The sequence below is a fragment of the Seriola lalandi genome, unplaced genomic scaffold (assembly GCF_002814215.2).
Source record: "Seriola lalandi dorsalis isolate HSWRI2012SDOR001 ecotype SW California unplaced genomic scaffold, Sedor1 jcf7180002053444, whole genome shotgun sequence".
NCBI classification, from domain to species: Eukaryota; Metazoa; Chordata; class Actinopteri; order Carangiformes; family Carangidae; genus Seriola; species Seriola lalandi.
Genome location: NW_019523997.1, coordinates 453,027 through 480,437, shown reverse-complemented (window position 1 = coordinate 480,437; position 27,411 = coordinate 453,027). Strand labels below are relative to the sequence as shown.

The 27,411-nt window shown below is 43.6% G+C and overlaps 1 protein-coding gene and 1 long non-coding RNA gene across 2 annotated transcripts in view; one reads left to right on the top strand and one right to left on the bottom strand.

The window, feature by feature from the left end:
- LOC111651126 (forkhead box protein O6-like) overlaps positions 1-12,975 on the top strand; it is a 31,712-nt gene extending 18,737 nt beyond the window's left edge. Inside the window, exon 2 of the mRNA XM_023401081.2 lies at positions 9,267-12,975. Coding sequence (XP_023256849.1) covers positions 9,267-11,000 — 1,734 coding nt within the window. The 3' untranslated portion in view covers positions 11,001-12,975. The remainder of the gene's footprint in view (positions 1-9,266) is intronic.
- A 652-nt stretch (positions 12,976-13,627) lies between these two features.
- LOC111651128 (uncharacterized) lies at positions 13,628-24,888 on the bottom strand. The gene is made up of 3 exons (XR_002760483.2): positions 24,747-24,888; positions 24,184-24,388; positions 13,628-13,870 (listed from the first exon to the last, which is right to left on the bottom strand). It is a non-coding gene; the product is annotated as an uncharacterized LOC111651128 (long non-coding RNA).
- Positions 24,889-27,411: the final 2,523 nt, after the last annotated feature.

The window sequence follows — 27,411 nt, the reverse complement described above, 5'->3', positions numbered from 1 at the left end:
CTCCCCGCCCCTCTCAGACAGCACCACAACTTACAGTACACTGCCGCCCCCCCCAATTTCCCTTTATTGCATACACACTCATGATTTGGACACGCATTTTTTCCCACACACACACACACACACACACACAAGACCCTAACTCAAACTGACTTAATTGGGCTCTTTTTGTTTCAGGAAACAAGGAGAGGAGGGGGGAAGGAATGAGGGCGGAGGGGTAAATCCTGTCTTTTCTTGTCCCCCATCTCCTCATTTCCTCTCAGTTGGACAGGAGTGTCTCTCTCCCGCTACTCTTCATTTTCTCTCTCCTTATGAGTTCGGTCAAGCTTGGGTTGGGGGTGGAGAGGTGAAGTGGTATTCTTCACTGTAAACACAGACACACACATAGTTCATTCAGACCGAATCAATACCCTCCCTCGTTGATACTGTACACTGGTACTTAAAATATGAGAATCTGAGGCAGCCAGGAGTATTGTGGGTTATCAGGCTGTCGATATTTGAAGCACTGCTCCTGAATACAGAAATCACTTTGACCCTACAGGAGCCGAGCTCTCTTCACCTTGATTTCACAAGCATCCAGTTCCTGAGGCCATGTCCACACTAACGTGGGTTCATTTTGAATCATCTTTTTCTCTCCATTTGACTTCCCGTCCACAATAAGGCAGCACTTTTGAGCAGCAGCAGAGAAAAAGCAGTTATATATTGTCATTTATTCTGATGCATGTCATTGTCATGTCATTCATTTTTGCTTGATGACACACCACTCTTTACTCAAACAATACTTTAGAATGGCTTGAACATGTCCAATAAGAGACATTTATGTATTTATGTCAAGAGAAATTTTTGACATATCATTTTGACACAATAATAAATAGTTTGTGAGGACAGTCTTGAGTGATGTGGTCAGTGAAACCACACCTCTCCTTCATTTCATCTTTATTTCTGAGGATAATATGGATACATTTAAAAAACCTATTTCCTTAAATACTACATGTTAACCAAGGCCATGGTTGTTGTACTTGCTGGTTTGGCTGCATTTAGATGATAAAGTTGACAGTTAAATGTCAAATATATTCATTTTAATAAATAAAACTTATACATACATACATTACTGTTTTCAACAGCTCCATTAACAGGTAGCATTTTATAGCCATCATTCACAATCAGATCAGTATTTTAGAGTTGTACAGTCTGACCACAAAAAATGAAATATATCCCACATATATGACGACATCCACAGTGTGTGTTTGGCTATAATGAAACACAATAAGTGAACACAGATAGTCAGAGGTGGCTGATCGGAGGGTTATTGTTCTGATGCCAAGAGTACCTAACTATATTTTTAAAAAATGTTTCTATCCATTCGGCCACACTCAGATCAATAATAATTTTGTTGCCAGGTTACCTCCCAATAAAAAACATTTTTTGTTTGTTTTGGCAATCCAGTGTGTGTGAGCAAAACTTTTAGAAAACAATCTGAAAAGTTAAAAACATGAGATACGCAGCATTTTTTAATTTAAGTACTTAAACATGGACAGTTTTAATCACAAATGGTAAAAAACAGCTTGCTCTATGTTGGAGAGTAACCTTGCAGGCTATACAGATGAATGGCTGCATTTGTGTACTTTGCTGAACAGTTGCATTGTGCACAGAGAAACAAAATGTACTATATAGTGTGTGTTTGGCTGGATGGAGGCTGAAGGTCAAGGTTGGTTAGGGGGAGGCGCAGTAACAGAGAGACTGCCTCCATACAGTCTTTACCAACCTAAGCTTCTGTGATTTAGATCCCTACCGTTCTTCCAATCAGGCCACCACATTCAAGACCCTCTTTGACTCTCCTTTGTTCCCCGATCCTCTTTATGTTCTTCATCCACCTCTGCCCTCTCAGCCCCTCCCCATGCAGATACACTCGACCCCCCCACACACACACACACGCACACACACACACACACACACACACACACACACCCCACCCCGCCAACACCCTCCTCCCTTGCTTTTCATTCTAAGCATGCCATTCTCCATCTTCTTCTCCATATAGGTGTGTGAATAAGTGGGAGTCTATGGGCTGTGCGTGAGTAAGTGGAAGTCTGCGGGCTGAAGTGTTGCATGTGGGTAGGCATTCATGGGAAGCAGTGGTTGGTGTGGCACACACTGATGGCTAATGAAGTTCCTTTGCACCTCATAGCCCTATTAAACCGCTGCCCCCTACCTCTACCCACTTCACCCCCCACCTCTTGCCTTGTTTCTCCCCGAGGGAGAGAGTTGGCAGGGAGCAAGCCGGCTGCTATGGCAACAACAAGGAACCCTCCCTCTCCCACAGGTCTCCTTAGCAACTGGTAGCTTGGCATTGCAGTAATGAGTGTGCCCGGTGTGCCAGGCTTTGTGTCATGTTGGCATGTGTGTGCAATGTAGCCTGCGTGTGGGAGACAGCGAGTGAGTGTATGCATAGGTGTGTGTGTGTATGTGTGTGTTTGAGCATGTCTGTGTGGTTGTTTGGTACAGTTTGCCAGTTTAGGTGAGAGTTAAAATGTGTGATGACAAAGAGATGTGGGGGCACTACTTGGTGCTGTTCCAAAAAAATTGCGAAGCTTATTTTATTAAAATGTAACAAGAACTGGCACTTGACTGACTCTACTTATCTTTTCTCTGTCTGGGTGTGTGTGTGTGTGTGTATGTATGTGTGTTGTGTGTTCTGCAGACGTGTACCTATGTTTCTGTGTATTTGCACATTATTTTTTTCTTCACTGTGATTGCGGTCATTCTTCTCTGTACTGTGAAATTGAAGCAATTAAAGGGACGATCCGATGAATTTTGCATGCCATGTGCATGGATGCCTATGAGTTTCCTGCTCTGCTGAAATTAAATTAAACGGTGAGAATGATGTTTATTAAAGTGTGATCAGAGGTGTGCACTGACCTTTAGAATGTGGGAAATGAGATTCTCATTGTTATGAATGAGATTATGTGGAGGCCGAGTGTGAAAAAAGCCTGGGCCTGCACTGATTCCATTGTTGGCCATCAGTTTCTTTGTATATAGCAGAGGGAGGTTTCAATATAATCAACTCCACACTGAGCCTGTTGGCTATTAAATGGACTGATACACAAATATAGACACACAGGCGCTCACATAAATGCAGATTGACTTGCGCACGCTTGCACACACGCATATCTTGCTGATCTTGTAAAAAGAGCTGTAAAAGCCTCTCCAGAAATGTGTTGGTCTTTAACAAAAGCATGGCAAGCCCAGTGGAAAATGTTAGTTTGCTCCCTAGACGAGGTGTGAAGTGCGAGCAGGCGGCCGGCCCCACAGGTGGCCCAGCCCAAACACCTGTTGTGTGAATACACAGTGGGAGGGCGTGAGCTCTGCCTACCTTGCGGGTCCCAGTGGAAAAATCACACCCATGCTATACTGTGGCACATGCTCATTCACGTGCCCACACCCACTCTGAGGCTCCCTCGTTTTGCGCGTGGGCGTCAGACGTGGTGCCCAGATCGTGTCCCCACCGGAAACACTCAGCTGTCCCTGGCATGAGGCGAGCGGATTTTCCGATCCCCTATCCGGGTCTCAGATGCTCTACTAAGCTGTCAGCATCTATTTTTATCCACCAAAGCTGTGGCAGCCCTTCTCTATCCCCCACCCTGCCACCCTGATGCCAACCCTTCCCTTGGCGCCAGGGTGGGCATGGCTGATGAGTCGCCAGCCATTGGCTGCAATTAGTGCACAGTCAGGCAGGAATCCCCTACCAACTCCATTACACCCCTCTCCACAGCCACTTCCTGTTCTGAGGCTACCATCCACACTACCACACACTTGCTTTCCATTTTAAGCCTTTTTATAAATGGCACTCCTGCAGTGTTGTGGAATAATGGGGTCGAATACAGAGCACCTTTCACAGTGCTTGAATCACTCTACTGTGCAAACTCAGTCTATTCAAGTACAATGGCAGCCAAGGGAACACACATTTGAATCGTACCTGTTTAGATTGGTGTTGAGATTAAGTGAAAGTTCTGCCTGTAATAGGACGGCTATTAGTGAAAAGTCCTTGAGTTACTCGGGCTCAGTTCATCTTTTCCTGTAACGATCCTATAGGAAATGAAAGCCTGAAGTTTTTGACTTTTTCCTTTAGGGTGTATTTATTCAGCAATAAATTACAAATGCTGCCAATCCTCAGAGACCCCAGAGTGATACACTGAGATAGATGCATTTCCTAATCCCAGGTTTATTTCTTCCCCAACAAGGGCTGTAATGTGCCTTGCATGCCAATGTAGTCGTGACCACTGTTGTGGAGGCAATGATGACATGTGGCGGAGAAGTAACTGTTTCTCACCTCCTAATAAAAGAGACTCCTTTTTAATCTTTTCAATTTGATTGCATTCCAAAAACAGGCCTGTCTGCCCATCTGTCTCTCTTAAAGAAGTCTCCTAAAGGGATTTTAATCATCTGACTCTGGGCTTCTCAGGCAAATAGCTACATCTCTCTCCTTCCCTCTCCCTCTTTCACACACATACACACACAAACAATTTCCAGTTTTCTTTCTTGTACTCACTGTCATAGTCTCACTTGTCTTCTCTCACTCTCTGATACACCATATCGTCTCGGCTCCATTGTGCCATATCTGTGCAGCCATTAGGCCCTTCAGTCCCTCTTCAAGTCCCCCTCAGACACATTAAATTCCCCCAACCCTATCCCTATTAATCCACATGGCTCTAAATTCTTTATTTCCCTTCAAAGGGACAACGCGAGCCGTGACATCAATCACGGAAAGCGAATATTTAGCCGGCGCTAATTTCCACCAATAGCCTGGAGACAGGCTTAGCTGACAAAACTCATTCCTGTGCTGAACAAAACTGCTTGTGTTGAAATCTCCCCTCCCCCTGATCCCTCCTGCCTTCTGCACAGGCAAAAACAGCATCACAATAAACACAGTTAGCGCTTCTGTTACTCCCCCTTGATTTAGGCTTATCAAATGAATGTGCACCATAGAGGGATACCCTTTGACAATACATAATGGCTCCATTCTGCATGAAATGGTTTGGTAATACCAGTCGAGTGTGGCAAACGGCTTTACCCGGTGCCACTACAAGAACAGCTGCTGTGTTCTTAGCTGGGCAAGCGCACCACGCTGCTTCACCCTTGAGGTTGTTTGAATCGGGTGAGTGGTTTCTTTTTGCCAGTTCCCAGACCCCACTCACAGTCCTTAGTTCCTCACTCAGTTCTGTTTGAATGAGTGCACATTCGCCACAAGATGGGACCTATAAACTGTTTGACCTGTTTCCTCGCCCCTCTGTGTGTGAGCATGTGTGTGAGAGCGGGAAAAACCATGAGTGGGTTCTGATGGGGGGCTAATGGAGGGGGATGGGGCGAGCGGGGGGCATTTTGAGGGCACCCTTTTGTGTGGCTTGGAGGGGGCCCCTTGCGGTACCTCTATCTTCCCACCCCCAGGCTCCCCACCCTCCACCTCCTGCTGTACCCCCCTAGCACAGCTGCACTCCATGCCAGTCAATCTGGTTATCCTAGACGAGCCACTGAGCCCAACGTAACAACCCCTTACTGCATCTACTCCCGATGCTAATGCCTGACTGACATCTTGAGAGAGGAAACAGTGGGGCGTGTTGGGCACCAAGCCAGTCTGAGCGCCGTCACAAGCCTGTGGCGGTTACACATTGTTAACAGTGGAATTGCTAACAGTGGGGATATGGTATATTGAGCACCCATATTGGCCTCATAATGCAGGTGGATTGTGTAGTTAGCCGTACCTTGATGTGTGCTAAGCTTCAGCACTGATAGCCATTAAACTTCATTGATTCACTGCACTAAATAGGCCTCTCTAGTCCCTGAATCAAACAGAGTTTGCTTGGAAAAAGGGAGGCAGAAAGAAGAGCAATTGATTTGTATTGTAAGATTTCCAAGAGCCAAAGGAATGCTTCTTAAAGAGGTTATTGTGGATGAATACGAGGAAACCTGTTTCTGCTTATCACCAAATGATGAACAATAAACTGTTGGACCAGATTCACACAAGAAGTTTCTGAGTGTTTTTGGTTTGAACACTTCAGTTCCTTCCTTGAGGTAGTGAAAAAAAAAAACCCTCTTACTTCTAAGTCCACCTGTGTGTTGTAGAAAAGTGTCAACATGTCAGATGTGTTTGAAAAGAGTCTAAGCTTTTAATCTGAGGACAAAGAGGCCTATCATGTGGCTTGGTATCTGTTGTCTTAATATCTAAATCAGCTATCAGGGTTTTTAGGCTTTAATGAGAGTTGAACCCAAGCTGATTGTTTTCCTGCAGCCAAGAGAACCCTTTTCACCTTAATTGGCTTTGATTGGTCCATAAACTATTACCTTTATCCTCTTTTACTTTGTTTTCAAATTAACCCCTTTCATTCTGATTTAGTTGTATTTGTAGACTGACAAGTGTGGATGTCCCTGATGACAAAACAGTCACACCACTACTTATGACTCTGTCTGTTCTTCTCAGTATTATGGGACCAGGCAGTGCATCTCTCTGCATAAGCCCAGCCACTGCTTCATTCATTATTTAGAGCCCTCTCCACTAGGCCCATTGTATTAAAGAGGTATGATTTGAATAGGAAGTAGCTTCCTGGACCCGGGCGTGTGATGTGTGTGTTCCTCTGTCATTGTATATTTCTGTGGGCTTCATCCGTCTGCCTCAGCAAGCCAGGGGGCTGAAAGAGAATTTCCATTTTATGAATATTTAATACATAATAAAGTTTTCAATTTTATTCTATTCAACCCGCAGGGGTAAAAATGTGGCAAAGCCAACCCTCAAGGACAGCACACAGAGTAAAGGTAGTCAAGTCGATGGAGGCATCAAAAACATGGTTAACATCAGCCCACTACCTCAGAAATCATCTAATAAAATACACACACACACAAACATTAGCAATAGTTTTACACCACATCATATAAGGGTTTTATAGTGTGCCTACTTCCCACATCTCAAACTCCCCTTATTCTGTATTACTATTGGATCATAGCATATCCGGGCTGCCCGCTGGGTCCGTGGTGACCTGGCATGGCGCTCTGTGAGACACCCAGCTGGGAGTGCCCCTGAATCAACTTGGGATTAGCCCAGGATTGTCTGGGATTACTCTGGGATGGAGGGGGATTAGCAGTGACTGCCTGTTTCGGGGGCGTGAGGGCCATAGGCTGGCCAAATTGCCCCTGACTCAGACTCAGGGAACAGGAGGCGGATAGAACCACACCCGCAGTGGAACCACCTGCAACCTGAGCTATTCTTGGATACTAAAATACACACACACAAACAGGATGACAGAGAAAAACATGTGGTGGAAAACTACATTACAGGAAGCCAGGAGCGAGTGATGATGATGGTGATGATGATGATGCCGTGGCTGACCACTATCTGAAATCTCTCAAATCTCTCTAGCAGGTGGATTCATCAGATAAAGAGGGTTTGGGATGATGACAAATCCCTCCAAGTTCAATGGGGCTGCTCTTCCCTTCATATGGGGATAAATCGAGATTTGAATCACACAGGTCACACAGAGTTGCAGCATGAAGTGGTTCAGCTCTCTGAAAGATGCCCCATTTACAACCGGCTGTGGTGGAATGGCATGAAAGCTTACATATGTTTTAATTCAGGCATGCACAGGAGTTGATGGGGATGATTTGGAGTGGTATGATAGGTGGATGATCCAGCCAGGGTGAGACAGGGAGTTGGCGCGGCACGTAGAGAAGCCGTCAGAAGCAGGGAGCGGGCATCCCCTGCGGACCTGCACTGCCGAGATGAAAGGCTGTTTAGTGTTGGAGCAGCAGCATCAAACAACCGCCTCCTCTTGCATCCTTTCCCCCATCCCCCACTCTCCCTCCATCTCTCTCTCATTCTCTCCTGATTCTCACCACAATATGATATAGTTCTGCACGTTTTTGCACGTTTACCCGGTTGCCATAGTTACCCAATGCTGGAGGTGCCACAGCAAGATAACCCAAGGAGGCATTCACAGATCACCTGAATTCAGTTCGCCTCCCATTGATGTGTTCTCCGCCGCAATTTGATTTATTTGTTTCCCTGCTGTGCAATTCAGTGTGAATACAAATAATCCGCACCATAATGGAGATGGTGGAAATGTGAGTACCCTGCAATCTGAAACAATCTATTGTACCAGTATATTCCTAAACCACAGGAAGTGCTTTTGATTTGATATTTTCGTGCTTGAGCGTCAAAATGCCCCACGCACAACAAAGAGCAGAATAGCAATGACAGACTCTGTTGCACATCAGGAACCTTCAGCATTCAGCAAGCCTTGAGATGTAAATGATAACAAAAAAACTATATCCTATTGAATGCCTGAGTCAGTGACTGTACATGCCGATGTTGAGGATAATGGGAAAGTAATTGGTGACACACTGTATAATTGAAGGCATGGAGACTGAAAGCAGAAGTGGAAAATAACTTGTGTGCAAATAAGTGTATGAAATAAGAAAAAAGGAAAACCTAGACAAGTCAAAATCCAGTATGTAGCAGTCAGTGACAAAGAGGGAAAGAGGAAACGTGATAAAGACAAAACAAGGGAGGGAAAGGGAGATAGGGAGTGAAGGTAGATGTCGAAGGGTGGGATACATCCATTAGCCTTCCTTGCTCCCGGCTCAATCTTGCGATACATCCCCCCATTCAAGCTACGAGAGCGAAAGAGACAGGGTTGGCACTAAGCCAGACTGGCACCGACTTCAAACACACAGTACACCCAACCGCAGTAGCTTACATCAGGCCGGCTGAAAGGAGAAGTAGAGGAGGACAGATGGATTGATGGAAATTAAAGTGGGAGGATTGACGTACATAAGGAGAGTGTCTCAAAACTGAGTCTCAGGTCGTTTCAGATTGGTTGAGGCTGAGTGGGTCTTGTTCTGTGCCAGCTTCGAACATGATTGTTTTTTTTTTTTGAATGTGCTCTCAATTTTCAGACTGTGGATGACACTGATTGCATAAAGGGTTGAATATCTACTGTGTGTTTTATATATCTAATAACAGAAAAGGAAGCGACCTGATAATTTGGCACAATTTTTCGGTGACTCAACATGTATAGACTGAATGATTTATAAGCACTGTTGACAGCTGTGGTTGTAATTAGCTTCGTCTTCATTGTTGATTTTTATGTTTGATGTCAGAAATTCTTATTTTCCTATGGAACATTTTACATGAATCATATACAAATTTCACTGATTTTAAGTGTTCATCTTTAGAAAAGCAGTTTGTCTACAAACAGTGTGTTTCTCTCATCTCTCCACAGAATTCCATCCGACACAACCTATCCCTCCACACACGCTTCATCCGGGTGCAGAATGAGGGGACTGGGAAGAGTTCCTGGTGGATGCTGAACCCAGATGGAGGGAAGATGGGCAAGGCCCCACGCCGGCGAGCAGTCTCCATGGACAATGGCACCAAATACCTAAAAAGCAAAGGCCGTATTAGAGGCAAGAGGGTTGGCCGCCCTGGGATCGGAGCGGGATCTGCTGTGGTGGGACTCCAGGGGTCCCCCGACCATGGCAGCCCACCACGGAAAGGCCTCCCAGGAGCTGGAGGCGCCTCTGGGACAGATGGAGAGTTTGATGCCTGGACAGACCTGCATTCCAGGGCTAGTTCATCAGCCTCCACCCTGAGCGGGCGTCTGTCACCCATCCTCGCCGAGGAAGAACCTGAGGAACCAGAGGAGGGTGGCCTGTCTTGTTCCACCTCCCCCCACCTCTACCCCTCACCGACCAGTGCCCGCTCACCATCCATGGGGGCAGGGAATCGCTGTCCTCCCCTTGAGCAGCTGCCTCAGCTGGCTAACCTGGCAGGAGCCATCAGTCTGGATGAGCAGCTGATGGAGGATAGTTATCATCACCATCACCCACAGCAACAGCAACACCAGCAGCATCCGGCTGTTGGAAGACACAAGCACCAAACCCCTGTCTATCACTACAGCTCTGGAGTGAAGGGGCAGAGCTCCTATGGTGCAGGAGTGTATGGAGCCACAGGCTTGGGGATGCTGCGCCACCACTCGCCCATGCAGACCATTCAGGAGAACAAGCCAGCTAGTTTCTCTGGAACCATGCGGGCGTACTCCAGTACCAATGCCCTGCAGAGTCTGTTAACAGGGGGTCCAGCTGGGCAGCAATACTGTTCCAAGGACATGTTGCTGGGACAGGAGAGGGAAAGCCATCCTATGATCGGTCAAGCTAGTAATGGAGTAGGCTCCAACCATCACAGCCACCACCCTGGTCACCACAATGGCCACAGCCACACCCACAATGGACCTCACAGTCACAGCTCAGCTCATAGCCATAACAGAACTCACAGCCATACTCCCAGTCATAATCACAACAGTGTAACCAACCACAACCACAACTCACCTCACAGTCTCGCTCACAACAGTCACAACCTCAACCAGAGCCATAACCACACATCCCCCCGGGCTGCGGCCCTGACCCCACGTGGCAACAGCAATCAGCTGCAGACCTACAACCACAAAGCTCCCTACTTGTACAGCCCCCCATCACATGCTCACCTCCCTGCGTCCACCACCCTCCCCCCAAACCCAGCAGGTATGCTTGGCATGCCCCAGGACTCTTGCCACGTGGCCACCGCCCCACACCCGCACCCCCGTCACAACCATTACCCTGACCCACAACACCAAGGCATGACGAACGGACCTTACCACCATGGCCAGGGGATGGGGAATGGTAGCGTTGGTAGCAACTACCATGGCTATCACCAACCTCACCCCCATGAGAGACTACCAGCTGACTTGGACATTGACATGTTCCACGGTAGCTTGGACTGCGATGTGGAGTCCATTCTCCTCCATGACATTATGGACTCTGGGGAGGAGATGGACTTTAACTTTGACTGCTCCCTAGCCCAGGGCGTGGGCATTGGCATGGGCATGGGGATGGGTGTGACCATGGGCATGGGGATGGGAATGAGCAGTCTGGCCAGTCCACAGCAAGCCCATAGCAACCAGAGCTGGGTGCCTGGCTGAAGTCTAGGACCCCTCAGAAAGAACTACCCCCCCACCACCATGAAGCACTGTGTTCAACTGTGACATTCCTGACTTGACACAGAGACTAAACGACCAACACTCCCATATCTCTTTGTTGTCTTGACAGTTCTTCTGTCACCCCGTCCTCTTTTTACCCCCCCCCCCCAAGAGATCTAGTTCATGTCACATTAGGTTTTTCCTCGTATTAGCTATACTGTGATGACAATCTCTCAGCTGTGCTTGCCCAACATCGCTTCTCATCTACCATGAGAACTGAACTCTCAATGCACTTTATTGCAAGTGGGTCACATCTCGCAGTGTAACGCGTTCACAGAGCGGCTCAGGCAGAGCTTGGCATGTTTTGTAAGGTGGCTGCAGGATTTAATGGGAACAAATGGGGAAATCACAAGCTCTGTTGATAAAATGTCAGATGTTGGCATTGAATTAAAATTGGACTCCTATTCACCTCATATGCTGTCATTGTCAGTGGTGGAGACAATCTTTTTTTTTTTTCAATAAATCCTTAGTACCTCTGGTGTCAGTGTTAGTTCAAAACCTTAGACATTTCCTTTTCCTTAACTCTCGACTGAAAATCTTAAATATGAATTAATACAATATTTTTTATTAAACCGAGATTTGACATTTGTTTTAGAATATTTGTACAATACATTTAAATAAAACTGAGACCAGTTTACTGTTTTCACACATTCAAATATTCATCAGTTCCAATCCTGTTATTTTATAGCTACATGCATTCAGTCCTTGGCACTTTGACTTTTCTTTTGGATATTTCGTTAATGCCCTTTTGCCATTGGTTAGAGAATATTGTCAATACATCGTTAAATGGATTCTATCATTACTGGCTAGCATGCAATTTGGTGAATTAAAATGTCGTATCACCTTGTCTCACCTGTTCTTCTCATGCCACGCTCTCTCTCTCTCTCTCTCTCTCTCTCTCTCTCTCTTTCCTTCTCTAAATCTCTCTCACTCTCTCTGCCTGCCAGTGGAGACAAAGTGGCCATTCCTCACACCAGGCCATTAATGTGGCTTGATTGAAATTCAGCATCTTGCTTTTAATCTCCAAAGTGATGCGGCAGCGATGCGTCATTATTGCGAATCTAACGCGTTGTCCTCCCATCTCTCACCCCGGCCGTCCGGGCCGCCACTCGCCCCTCTGACTTAATGTGCCAAGAAAGCGAGACAAAACTGTGATTAACGCCAAGTCACTCTGCCTGCTGTCCTGCTCTGAGAAGGGCCAATGTCACTGTCCGCTTGCCTGCTCACAGAGGGTACAAACAAAGAAAAGATGGAGACAAGGATAGAACAAAAGTCTGTTGTTGCAGTGGGATCAATCATCAGCTTCAGTTTTCATGCTCTTTGGGCGTGTGCGTCTGAAAACAGGTAGTGTATTTGTATTGTAAATCACCTCCATTATCTGTATTTTGTGTTCCCTTGTTCCCATGTTTTCAGTGCTTATACCCTGAGCTTCAAATATTCAAATAGGTGCAAAGGGGGGTGATTTAAGGAGAAAACAATCAGCCAATCTGAGTGGCATGAGTCTATGTCAAACAGGGTTGTGATGCCCCACAGCCGTCCACATCCACTTTTTGTGTGTTTATTCTGTTGTCTTGTAGTTGTTGTTGTATTGTTGAAATTCTAAGGACCAACAAAAACAGCGCTGAAATATCCACAGTGTGCGGATGGAATTCAAGGGTGAAATGATGTTGGTAGTGCAGTACGACCTTCCTATACTCCTATACGGTGCACCCCTCCCATATGTGCTCTGCTCAGTGGTCTCTGTGTTTGCGAATGGGGGGAGTCTGAAGCTTGTTTCTTACTGGCCTTGCAAGAGAGAGAAAGAGAGAGAGAGAAAAAAAGAGGACATCCCTATTCTCTAGTTCACTTAAGGAGACTCTCTGCGCTTGGTCTGTACCAAGTACGGCACACAAAGGAAAAGAAGGGGGGGGGGGGCAAGGGAGTGTAAGGGTGGGGTGGGGGTTATTGTTACAACCAAAGGTCAAGCACGGCACAGACTATCAGACCCATTATTGAGGTAAATACTTATATTTCAGGGCTTTTAGCCACACTGGTTCCAGCTAATCTCTGTGGAAAATGCGTGGAATTTTTGAAGCAAATGGGCCTCACAAAGCAGTTATGTTCTAACCTATGCTACAGACATTTAGCAATGCCCTGCTATTGGAAAGAGAGCTATATATGATGTCTAATTTTCCTATATTTATTTATGAAAGAGATTGGTCTTTGTCACTCCTAAATGTGGTCGTTGTTTGAGTCAACTCCTGTCCCCTTCCTCTTTTTCTTTCTCTGTTTTTTAAGATGTCACTCTCTCCCTTTGCCCCTTTTACTGACTTTTATTTTGTACAAAATCTATATATTAAGAATATTGTATAATAGTTTTTAAAATCTCAAAAGAATATCAGTTTTGTTGTCTATTTCTTTTTTAAGAGAATGTATCTCATCATCTGGTGACTGTTAAATAAATGAAATTAAAAGAAAGTCTGTCTATTGTTGCATTTGTGTGACCACGATCATGAAGATAGATTTGGTTTTTTTTTTGTTTGGTTTTTTTCATGAAAGCACAAAAAGTCTTTGCTTACTTGAGCAGTTACTCTTGTTCGCTCATATACAATAGCTTATGAGATGAATGAATGTGTGTTGCTTGATACTTTATTTCTTCATTGTGTAGTTTTTGTTTCATTTTCAAAACTCCTTTCAGACGTGCAGACAACCCCTGCAGTCGTGTGACACCAACTTGCTGCGCGGGAGGCAGAAAGAGTGGGCTGTTCGAATAAAAAAGAAGGGGAAAAAAATGGACTTTCACATATGTCGGGAAGCATCACTTGTGCTGGAGACTGCAAGAGAAAGAAAGAGAGGAATGGGTGAGTGTGTGTGAGTCTGTGAAAGAGAGAGAGATAGTACTTGACAGACAGACAAAACAAGGAGGCACCCAGACAGCCAGACAGAGTTGGCAGGATTGGAGTAATAGGTGTGTATATATGTGTGTGTGTGTTTGTGTTTGAGTGTGTGTTTGTGTGTGTGTGTGTGTGTGTGTGTGTGTGTGTGTATGTGTGTGTGTGTTTGTGTGTCATAAGGCTTGTTATGGCCCATGAAGCGGTATAGGTTGGCCACAGCTGTCCCAGTCCCATTGGAGGCGTTTTCACAGGAGGAGTGTGCAGCGCTACGGCGCCATACTGCCAAGCCCCAGGGGAGCCCCCGCCTCTACACTCACTCAGACATTTACACACACACATACATAGACTCACACCACACATGCACATTCACACACATACATTTGAAAACACCACAAATTCACACATTTACACAAAGAGGCACACAGCACGGTTATGAAACCATGCACACCGACATGCACACTCAAACAGACATTTCTCACTTAGATGTACAGTTTTAATTGACTCCACTTGGTAAAGCCTCTCTGCAGGGAAACAAGTGAGAAGTAGAGTGAAAGAGAAGGATATAGGTGTGGAGGCAAGAAGCTAGGCAGCGTATATTGAAAGGTAAAGATGCTTGACACAAAAACACACAATTAAAAAAGTGTTTTTTGTGAACATTTTGTGGGGCCTGACGAGCTCAAACATGGCTAAGTAATTTTATAAGATGATTCCACATTGTAATTTCACAATTAGACCAAACTGAGTGAGTGTAACTGAGACTGAGAGCTTGGCAAACAGCCAAAGTCTTACTCTTCTCAGCCTATCTCCTGAGAGAGATGGAGGTTGAGGTAGACAGGAAGGCAGTCCAGTCCAGGTGCTGTGCCTCGGGGAGGGTCTGCTCTTCTGTTCCTCATTATCAGAGAGAGAGAGAGAGAGGCTGTGTTACAGTGTCATTATTCATCCACTCAAGCATCTGGGAGGAAGTCCTTCCTTGCTTGGCCCAGTGATATTGTTGTAGAGACCGCCCTTGGAGCTAAAGGCTGGCTGGGGACACTGCTAACTGCTAACAGACAGACCCACCCAGGCAAGGCTCCAGGGTACAAATGTCCTTGAGTGCTTATGAGGATTCAGCACTTCTCACTTTCCGGCCGAGCTGCAAAGTGAAAAACTGCTATATCTCCAAAATTCAATTGTTCACAGAAATGATTAATTCTCCAATATGGGAGGGTGGAGTTTGATGTAATGCCTCCAGAATAAGTGTCAGGACTTATTCTCAGCCACCACAGCCACTATGAAAATCAATAGTAATAATCACCATCAACATTTATTAGGATTTAACATCTCAAAGCTTAATTTTAAAGATGTTTGAAAAAAAACAAACAAAAGCAAGGCAAGAATAATGTATAAGTAAGGTCAAAGAATTGATTATAAGCATTACATAATATCAAGTATAAATATGACTTTTGTGATGTAGCTAAGCTCCACGGACATATGGCCAGCCCTTAAAACAGATGATTAAAGTCTTAAAATCACTTTTGAAGCTAACGTGTAACCAGTCTAAAGGCGCAGAGGTTTGGGAAATATAATCTTGTTTGTCGACTGATGAAAAAACATAGAGTTAAGGTAATCTAAACAAGGAGGGATTAAAATATGGATGACTTTTTGGCAGACCAGTGGAGGATAAAAAGATTTAATTGTGGAAATCATGTGTCTCTCGGTGGAGAAAAAAGGCTGCAAAGTTCTTTTACTGCAACATGTTGTGGTGTTGTCCTCAGGACACCAAATGATCCTAAAGATTGTCCTCAAAATTGACTCCATATGGGAAAATAGCTCAGAGAGGACACCAAAAGACCACCAGGAGAGGGTTGTTGCTGGCTGAGCTGTTGAATTTTAGGATGATATGTTGTATTTTTGAAGCCAAAGCTAACAAGCTGCAGAAGTATCATACTCCTGCCCCAGACTGATATAAAAAATCAAGATAACTGAAGGCCACAGTGTGATTTAAAATAATCAGAATGGAGCACGGCACTTTTATCTGCTGCTAAACTAAGGCCAAGAACAGTCTTTGTGCTCTGTGTTTCTAAGATTAGTCTGAAAGATATCATTTGGTCTGAACAAGTACTGTGAAAGCACTTAAGAGACAGGTGGTTCATAGGTTCAAGGGTTTCAGACTTGTTTTATTTAAGAGGTGCTGATCCATCCAAGGTTCAGTTAGACTTAAGAAAAAATAAGAATGTCCTTTCAATACAAACAGCAGTATCAGTCATTTCAGCAAAGTCCCCAAAATGACCTATCAGAGATTATGATCCAGAGAATATGATATATGTAGAGATGTTGGCAAACAGTATAACAAGTTCTTCCCAGTGTTTTAGGAAAGTAGTCATCCATAATATAAAAGGGACTTTCTGCTGGGTTAGCTACAATGCCTTTGATTTTTTTGCGCTCAAAGCAGCAACAGCATCAAGGATATAGTCAAAGAAGAGGTGTTAAAATGGCGAACAACCTCCTTGGGGGTGAGCAGAGGCACATGGGTAGTGTTAGAGGAGGTTGTCAGAAAGGCCTCTGAGAATTTCTTGCTGAAAGCAGAGTTAAAAGCTGTGGGTCTGGTGCACAGAACCCGGACAATAGCAACACGACAGCATGTTGAAAACCGGCCTCATGGACAGACAGAAATGTTTCTTTGAAGGCAAACAGTTGGCAGCTTTGTCAGAAAGTTTCACTAAGCACTACATTTAAAGATTTTTATAAAATGTTTCAGAATGAAAATATTATGTTGAAGTGTAATTTATTCCAGAAACTCTGGAAAATGATGAAAGAATGCCTCATTTAGTTTTAAGGCTCTATAAACTCCACCACAGTGAGGTCTTTGCATCGCTTCTGATGGCTTGAATTTTCCTCACATCGATGTAAACAAACCTTAACAGCATCAGCAAACATTAATAACTTGGATTCAGTTTTCCTCCAGTGTTTGTCCCTGTATTAAAACACCTGTCAATCAATTTGGGAGTGATAAGAGTTTTCAGTCCTGTGTTTCTGGTTGTGAAGATGCTCTTTCCTTCATTTTTTTGCACCTTAATCACTTGAAGTGAATTGGCATAACTCATGAACTTATTCTTGAAATGAGCCATTTAGCGCTTTTCATAATAGATGCTTTGGGGATATCAGTGCATCAACCATGCAATCAACAACTTCTTGTCAGCTCTAGCTGAAAAATAGATTGACTATCTTACTAAGATAAATCAAGGCCAATTATCTTTAAACAAGTCTAATAATCTGGTGCATATGGTGCTTGATAACAGTATTTATCTTTAATAAGAAAAAAATTTGTTCCTAATCCTTCTAAAACAGAGTCTTGACTATTCTAAATTTGTATTTGCAACGAAATATTTAGAAGCATTCATCGTAGTTGCTTGAAGGCTTGTATAAGAAGTCTGTCCGCTGTAGTTTGGATTCAGTCCAACCACGATGCACAGTGAAGCAATGCAGAGGGGAGAGAGAATGAATAGTGGACCCGGTCCATCCAAGTCTTCAGGTGAGGATGTAACGCGTGGCCTAGAGAGCTGGCAACCTGTGTTAAACCAGAAGGCACATGTTCAAGACCCAAGCCTCCACCTGGCTCAAGTTTCCTGAAACAAGACCATAAACCCTTACAGGCTCCAGGGTCCCTATCAGCTCTGACTCACCTCTGCAGGAGGGGTGTGGGGGATGGATGGGCTCTCTGTTCGGTGATCGATAAAGGATACACCGAAATCAGTTACACGAGATGCCCAACAGTCGCTTTCTGCCTGAGATATACTGTAAAGCAATATAACTTAATGAAATCTGCCCCAGGATTGGATTGCATCAGCTATTTGTAACTTTATCTGTAAAGTCCTTCTGAGTAACCACTAGCTTTTTTCAAAATAGCGATTTACTAAATCAGGTTGCATCATTAAAACTTAAATGTCTTAGCTAGGAAAGACTTAAGGAAAATAATGAGAAAATCAGTTGCTAAGAAACATCTGCAGCACCAAAAGAAATCCGTTATGTAGGCTAAACAGGAAATAAGTAACAGTTTTAGAAAGCCAAGCAATGTTTAAAACCTAACTTTAGGTATGAATTTGTTTGATTCATGTACACAAACATGAAGAAATAGGTGCACTTCAGAGTAATTGGTATTATTTTTGAATCAGAGGAAAATATCTGATTATGTCAACCTAACTAATCTTATTTGTAATTTGAGCTATATTGTGTATTTTTGAAATTTACAGCCACTACTGATACAGAAGCACGGTGTAATTAATCTGTCAGCTAGTCTATACTTTTGTGAACGCAGTGTCCTTGTTATTGTACTAACTCATTTTTGCAGTGACTTTGGTCTCACTCTTGTTTCTGTAATTTCCTCCTTTTCTGCTTCCACTAAAAACTTCCAGCTCCTTGTCTTCAGCCTTTAGTTGATATGTGTTATGCACCTATAGCGAGGGAACAAGACTTACATCATAACTAGTGTTATTCAAACTTAGGAACAGTAAGAACAACGAGCTAAAAATAAGAGCAACTGTAAACTTTGACTAAAAGCTCTCTCAAAGCCGATGTCATTAGTTATTTCTCAAAAAATATTCTCCATAAAATCATCTCATGTCACGGTGCTTATAAAAATAAAACAGATTACATAATCAAGGCAAAAACATCCCATGGGTGTCCAGGGCTACCAAGTTTTTCCTGATTAAAAGAAAATGACCTACCAGGAAATCTTCCTCTCGCTCTCCTTCGCACGTTATTAAAACAATCACTGCCCTTAATGACTCCAACCCCCCCCCATCACCACCACCACCACCACCACCCCCCTCCCACCTCTTCTCTCTTGTCCCCGTTTCACCCTCTCCTAGTGCAGACAGACAAGACAGATGTAATCAGATCTTTTCTCTTCTCCTCCGCCACTGATCCACTCATCAGGAGTGGGAGATGAAGAGAGGTGTGTATACGTGTGTGTGTAAGGGGGGTGGGGGGGTGATGACACAATTAATGTCAAATTAATGCTCCTCCTGAGCACCGACATCACCTCGCCTCCCTTATGTATTCCTCCCCGCCCTCACCTTCCTACCCCTGTCTTCCCCTCTTCTCTTCCTCCTTCATTTCCTCCCAACACACATCTAGCCTGCCTCACCCATCACTCCCTCCATCCCCCCCTCCTCCCTCTCCTGCTCCTATCTAACCGCACGCAGCCTAATCTCACACATAGGGGAGCTCATCTCAGCGTTGTGCTACTGTGCTGCGACTAGCTTAGCTCACTAGCACACAGAGTACGTTGTGGAGTGCTAATAGGGGCTGGGGGTTGTGTGGAGTGGGGAAACGGAGCGGGGGCCTGATTGGTGTCTCTAATTATGGCTTGATACTAAAGAGTAATTAATGAGTTTGTGGCTGATGGCAGCAGCTTTGGAGCGTCAGACTCGATCGCAGGAGATAAGAGCTGTTTGTGCCGAGGCCATGCAGGATCCCACGGGACAGACATATACGGAGGCGCGCACACATAAATACACTGAATGTGCTTGCTATTATGAATAGTTTCACAAAGTACTTTGCTGAGGTGAAGTCAGGTAAAATAATTTATCTCATGATTTTCTTTATAAAAATCAAAGTAGTCCTCATAAAGGAGGAGAGGAAGATAAGAAGTGGGTCTCCATCCACCTGTTTTTATGCTCTTTTTCAGTTCAAATATAAAATACCTGAGTGGAAATCTTGAAAGATCGCGAAAACTTTTTAAAAAGTTTGTATTGATAAAGTCAAAATCCAACAAACTGCAACGGAGATAGAATTAGTGAATAAATCATGACCTACATGAAGCATGTGACCTAAATCCATTATGTTTTCCACATCGTTTTTCACTTTTTGAGGTTTGACTGGCGTATTTTAAATGCGTAATGTTGTTGCACCCTCTTCCTGTGCAGTGGTTTTAATGGCACCCGACTGGAGAATTACCCAAACCAGCTGTTTACCATGATGAACCAACTCCTCCAACAGTTGAGGAACGTGCACCGTAATTCACATTTTCATTTGCTGAATTTCTTGAATTCGGTTAAAATTTGCACAAAATTTGTATGGAAATCCATCAAATATAGTTTTTGAAGCTTTAATTGACAACTTTGACATTGACAACCTACAAATGTATGATTGATTTCTAAAAACTAGACTTTCTATTAAATATTGCCTGAAGAAAAAAGTCATAATTTATACTGCTAGTTTCTTTTTTTATCAGTATCACCATTTTCTTTAATTTTGTACTTTTGTACCATTGGTTTAAAATGGTTTTTTTTATGGTGAATATTCTTCAGTTGCACTTTTATACAGTATATTAATTTTTAAACATACTTTTTGCCACAAAGATACAGTTTACATTCACAATATGTCTCATATCATGTATCTCTATGTACTTTGCTACACAGACGTACATGGTTTAACTAAAATAACAAGAGGACACATTGTGAATTGTAAATTTTAAAGCTGTGTTCAGTGTCTTTTTTTATAGTTAGAGAGTAGAAAATGGACTCCTAAGATTCCTAAGGCTAGTCCAGTATTTATTCGTACATTTGTTCTTGTTCGGTGTACTGCCTGTTGAACTAATTTTCTGAATCTCTTTTGTTGCATCAAAGGAGCTGAAGATGTTACTGCAAACTGTGCTGAATAGTTTCCATGTACTGCAGGAAACATATTTCAATGCTACGGATAAAAATCTAAGTGAAAATCAAATTAAAATCTGTAAAAAAAAAAAAGAAAAAACTAAATTGTTGACCCTTGTGATTAGAGGTCTTGTGCCTGTATGAGAGACAGATAAGGATAAATAGTGATGCTAAAAGAGAGAAAGAGAAGTGGGCAAAGAGAAATACAAAGCTTGAAGGACAATATGTGAGCTTGTGACTGTGCCTGGCTGTGTGAGACAGAGAGAGGAAGCTTGAGAGAGACAGCGTGCTGAGGAGTGTCTCTAAAACAGGGGCAGCTGTAGTGTAGTTAATGAGGCCTGCAGTCGAAAGCCCAGTGTGTGAGCACATTTTGTGTGTGTCAGTGTGTGTGTGTGTGTGTGTATTAGCCTGAGCGAGGCATAGAGAGACTGTAAATGTGTGTGTCTCGTGTGAGTGAGGTGAGTTACCCAGTGTGCAGTCTTGCTTGACCCTCAGTAATCCTGTCACCTGGAACCAATGGGCCTCAGAGAGGAGAGAGCAGGAGGGAGGGCGTGGGGATGAAACAGAGACAGTGAGGAAGAGTTTTTAAAAAAAGGTGGCGCCTCTCACTCAGCCGAATAACTGGAGCAGACTTTCAGCATGGCTGCTAACAAGCGCTCTGTCTCTCTTCCACTCTCTCTCTCTCTCTCTTTCTCACTCTCTCTGCTTCCTTTCATTTGTCTCCCTCTTTTTACCCCTCCATATCTTTGGCCTCTCCAGAGTGGCACTTTAATGAACAGAGTGTGTGTGTGTGTGTGTGTGTGTGTGTGTGTGTGTGTGTGTGTGTGTGTGTGTGTGTGTGTGCAGCGGCCAGGTTACCAAAAGAAATGCCTCACAAGAGCGTCTGATTATAAAACCTTAAGAGACAAAGGGAGGGAAAGAAAGAAGCCTCTGGTGAGACAAGCTCCAGCTTTTCACAGCTCACCCCCACAGGGAACTGAGCTGACAGGCGATATGAAGTCCACTACTTTCATAGTAGCATGCTAGGCTAGCCACCAACAGCTGCCCCCTCAGTGGCTCCTTAATGTACTTTTTGTTAGAGATGGTCATTATAACAACAGAAACGCACCTCTTAATGAGATATTTTTAGCTATAATTGAGTCCTTTCTTTTGAAGGATTTATTAGTTATAGCTCTTAAAGGAAATACAGATACTAGCTGTCTCGCTGAGAAAGAGATGAGAAGATCAATATTGATCTCAACCAAAACTATTCAAAAGAGCCTGATGAATATACTGCATATAGTTGGGTTTCCATCCACCTGTTTTTATGCACATTATTCAATTTGCAGATAAAAGAAACTGAGTGGGTGAGTTCAAAAAAATCTCGAGACATTGTAAAAAAGTTTTGACTCTCGTGGAAAAGTTGGTATATCGACAAAAGAGAAATGCGACAAAGCACAATGGAAACAGACTTGCAGAATAAATCATGATGCATGTAAAGTATGTGGCTTAAACATTCACTGAAGCTTTTTCTCCATTAATGAAACTGAAAATAGCAACAGATGGTAATCACATCTGTGTGGAGCAATAATGACACTCCTGACACTTCCTTAAAGGGTCTATTTGTAGCATGTTCTCTTCGACCGAACATGGTATTGCCAGGAGCGGGGTGATGGTGATGGTGGCTTACCAAGAACTTCAGCCATCATTGCATTTAAAAGACGAGGTTATAATATCCCCTCTGCAATGCTATGTGTTCAGGGCAGTTTGGAAGCTACAGTGAGTCGCTATCAGAAAGTAACAAGACAAGCTGGGCTAGCTAGCTGGTTAGCATGCTAACTTCAGCAGAAGAACATAACATTGGCTTTGCTTTCCACTGCTGGAGACAGCTGTTGACAAATAAAACAATGAAGTTTGATGCTGAACTCACAACTTTTCTTGTAGACTGGTAAGTAAACAGCTGTTAATGCTAATGCTGGCTATGTAGCAATAGCAAAACTTATATAGTTAATAGCTCCTTTAAATTAACACATGAAACAAACATATATGCCATTTTTAAGCTGAAACCTGTCCCACCTGCTTTCTACCCATCTACAAATATCTCAATATATTTACACAGTATTCCAATCGAGGATGTAAGCACATCAGTAGAAGAGAAAACACATTTCCAAAATGATACCATAGCTTTGATATGGACAATTTCACTATTTTGATATGAAGTGAAAAATGAATGTTTAGAAATAAATCTGCGTGCGACTCACATCCTTACCTTGGCAGCTAACATGATACATATTCCAGGGAGAATTAATGTTAGCATAAAAAAAACCTAACATTAGCATGCTGTTTTCCTGCTGCATAAGAGCACAGCATATATGTGTATATGTTATATTTGTAACAGTAGCATGTATGAAAATCATGCTCTTTCCACAAAATATACCAGACACGGGTGTCACATATTTGTCAGATCTGTTGCAGTAATCCAAAGAAGCTCATATTAGAGATAACTGCAGTGTAAACACACGAAACTTCACTCCTGACAAACTGTGTCAGTACATGATTTAATCAGTATTATTGATCAGCCACACACAGCATCATGAAAAGAGACTCTACATGGCTGTTTCCATCTGAAGCCATCAGTCTGCAGCTCTTTCAGATGTCACAGAGACCAGCATTTTTCCCACTCACTACTTTTGCAATTTGTGAAGTTTTAGGCACAAAAACAACTTTTCCCGTTGATCTCTTCATAAACTCTCGGCCATTTTGTGCCATTTTGGAAACCTGCCTACTCTGTACATAAACAGAAAGTTTTGGAGGGAAGGTTTGGAGGTGTTGATAGGTGTATTTTGAAACTGGAAAGAGTCAGGCTAGCTGTTTCTCAGTCTTTTGAGGTTGATATATCAGTTATAGAGAAACTGATTTATTTGATAAGATGGAGAATTTCGCTTTAAGGAAGGTATCTGTTCCTCTTCCTCAGTAGCTTTGGTGGCAGTATGTTTTTTATTTGTGAAATATTGAAACAGCCTAGTGGGCTAACAAAGGCAAGAGTGGAAATGGATGCTGGGAAACATGTGTAACTGAGTACTTCTGGTGACTTTGCCAGTGGATAGGTCTCTCCAGAACAACAGAGGTCCCCCTGGTGTAAGCAGAGGTCCCTGTCGTGGAGCTCTGCTATGGGCCTGCCTATCAGGAAATAAAAGGGGGCCTGTGCCAGCAGAGTGTGTATGATGATGGGATTTGGAGGGCAGATTTTTTTTTGTCAGCCTCTGAGAGTAGAGCCCTAACAGGCAATCACACTGGAGGAGGGTGTGTGTGAGGGCATCCATCATAATATTGTCTGCCCAAGGGCCAGTTTCTCACACACTCGAATTATAGAGATAGCACTGACAGTAGCACACACTGTCACTCAGAAATGTCTGTGCACGATATACACAAACAAGACAAACACACACCCATTCCCCACAAAATACAGCTCTGCCAGTGTACCCCTCAGACACACACGCACACATGACCATGCCAATGCCTTCACATACTGCTTCTACACACCTCCTAGACACACAGCCTCACACACACCCTTCAGACACACTTTCCCCTCTCCACACACACACACACACACACACACACACACACACACACACAAACCTTGCCTTTCGCTATTCCCTCAGCAGCAGCAGCAGGCAGGCAGACAGGGTACAGTGTGTAGTACAGTGCAGTGTGGTGTGGTAGTGGTGGTGATTCTTTGCTGAAAGGAGCGGTCCAGTCTAGACGGAGGCGATAGACATCTCATTAGGCTCTTGCTTGCTCTCCCTCCTCTACAGCACCCGCCGGCTAGCAGCCTGTCCTCACTCTGAGGGCCAGAATAGAGAGGAGAGGAGGGAGAAAGATGATGGAGGAGAGGAAAGGTGGGAGAGAAAGAGGCGAGAGACAAGGACAAAAAAATATGAAAGGGAAAGAAGAGGGAGAGGCAAATGAAATGAGAAAGATGGGGGGAGGGAGTGAAGGAGGGAAAATTAGACAATGATAATAGCAATAATAGTCTTGATCCTCCAGGAGGTCCACTCCCAGAGGCTCTCTCTCTCTCTCTCTCTCTCTCTCTCTTTCTCTCTCTCTCTCATGCTCCTTCTCTCCTTCAGTCCCTCTGCTGCCCTCCCTCCTATCTTCCCTCCTGCTGCTGTTTCACTCTTAATTAATTTCTCACTACTCACCAGAGCCCAGAGCTGCAGCTCTCCTCAGCCGGCCTCCGAGACTGCTCTCAGATCGGCACTCCCGTTGCCTCACAGCTACAGCAGCTCGTCTCTGCCTGTACCACATTCCGCTTCAAATCAGTGCTGAAGGTATGGCCTACTCCGTGACATTGCCATGAGGTATGGATCTACACTTAGATCAGTTTCACTTGCATAAGTCACAGTTAGGCTATCTGCTCTATCGGGTTTCTACGGGGGTCAGCTGATTTGCACTTCAGTGTGCGGCAAAGTCAAATGGCCTGAACTCAAATTAGATTGTTTTCTTCCATAACCTCAAACCACTGTGTGACTTTTATATGCTACCCTTGGCATCTGCCAACCTATCTTGGTGACCATGTTGGGAAATCCAAACAAATTAAACTCAAGAAAACAAGCTTTTACAAATTTCTTATGAAACTGACTTAGTTAAAAATAAAAGCAACAAAAATGGTGGCAGATATTATAGAATATTTCTGGTTTATTGCAAGTTAGATCTCTTTAACTAAAGTAGCAGGAATGCTAAAAAGAAATGAGACCAGGCAAAAAAATGATGATCATATTAACAAACCTCCACGTTAGGCAAACAAATGTTTAGCAAACAGTAAAATTATTACCATAACTGTCCATTGTATACAACAGAGGACCCCCAATCACAAGCTAAGGCCTTGATGTGGACATGATTGGTGAGTGGTTCAACCCAAGAGTGATTTATCTCAGATTGTTTCATTTGAATAAAACTTTGGCCCTGAGGAGGTGAGAGTGTCCCATATTTCAAAAGAAAAAATTCAGAATAGTCAGAAAAAAAATAACCTTAGTGTTTTGTTAGAAGCATTCATATCAGTGAATGATGCTGAAGTGGTAGAGCACTCAACACAGAGCACACTATACCCCAAACTGCTCCCAACTGCAGGCCAGTGCCCACACTGCTGTTGGTGAATGAGATACAAATTGTGCCGCACTTTGTCCTATTAAGGTTCAGAAGAATTATATACATGTGTAGCCCCTGAGATGAGTACCCCCTGGTACATCCACCAGTTTACAAACTGTTTTCCAGAGTAAACTTTGACAACTGTATTTGCTTTGTAATTTGTAAATCCCTCATTTTGCTGTGCAATGAGGGATTTGTTTCAGGTGCACTCACTTTTCAGTTTTACACCCATAAATAATGAGTTTTTTTTCCTGTCTAGGCTTCTTTACAACCTGTTTGATCATTTGACTGTTTGTTTCCCAGATCTCTGCAATTAACTTTACAAGTACAAAGTTGTAATAAACTGAATGATCCCATAAGTAATTGCTGGGTTGGTTCCATTCTGAAGACCAAAAGAATTTAATCTCAGGTTACATCAGCAGCACCTAGAAACGAAAACACATATTCACACCCCTGCACACATTTAGCCCTCTGACCTTTGCCTTACTCCCTAATTCTCTGCTCTTGGTAATCCTAGCCCCAGGGCATACCCCAAGGTGCTCACTGAAGCTGTTTCTGCTGGCTACCTAGTGCATCAAGAAAAGAGGAGAAGGCCTTGACCTAAGGTTTACTGCTGCCCACACACAGACACAGACACAGACACACACACACACACACACACACACACACACACACACACAAACACACACTCAAACTCTGTTATACTTCATAGCACTGGGTGTCTACTCTGAAATTGAGATTCCTATATTTCTAAAATTCTTATCGCAGCGTTTGTGAGTAACAGTGAGTTAGAGGAAGTATGGTAGGACAAAAAAAAAAAGAAGAAAAAAAGCAAGAAATTCTGCAGACATTCTCAAGGTCGCTCTGCAATGTGTAAAAAGAGAAAGAGAAAGAGAGAGGGGAAAAAAATGCATGGATGAGCACAAGGCCAGATGTGTACTGTAACGTTCCTCAGGGGAACCAATCACTATTGGCCTTTAGGTTTGACCTTTAACCTGCATGGCTGCCGAGTGGGCCACAGAGTAATATATAGTACTGTATAATACTCCACACTCTGTTCTCAAAGCACTACTCACAATGTTTATCGCTCTCTATAGAGACCACTTGGCCTCTCTCACTCATTCAGTGCACCTCAGTTACCCAGATATTCTCAGCTCTCTGCAGTAACCTGATTTTCTTGAAGGCCATGTCACAAGAAACCTTGTTTGCAAAGTTGTGGTAAAGGATGAAGGCAAAGATGGTTAATGCAGCTTGATTTGTGCTGGAGAAAATGTATCCATGTATACTTTTAACTGGATTTTAATTGTTTTTTCAGTTCATTCTCTCCTTTTGACGAAACCTTAAGAGACATCCCCAAATCCTCTCCTCTCTCCTCTCCTCTCCTCTCCTCTCCTCTCCTCTCCTCTCCTCTGCTTCCTTCCCTGGTTAAATGAGCCACAGGGGAGCATCAGACAAGCCATAACCTAGCAGCTGGAGCTTCCAGCTGGGTTAAGAAGGAGAATAAGAGGAAGAGGAAAAAAGAGAAACAGTAGCATCTCCACATGGAGATGGCAAAAAAACTGAGTGTTCAGGGAAAACCCTGATTGCTTAAAGTCAAATGCTTATTTGTACTTGTGTGAGAACATATTTTATAGTGTGTTACAGAAACTGTCCATAGTTTTATGATGACATTTGCACACACTTCTATCCCTTTTGTGATCTGATTATTAGGGTAGTATA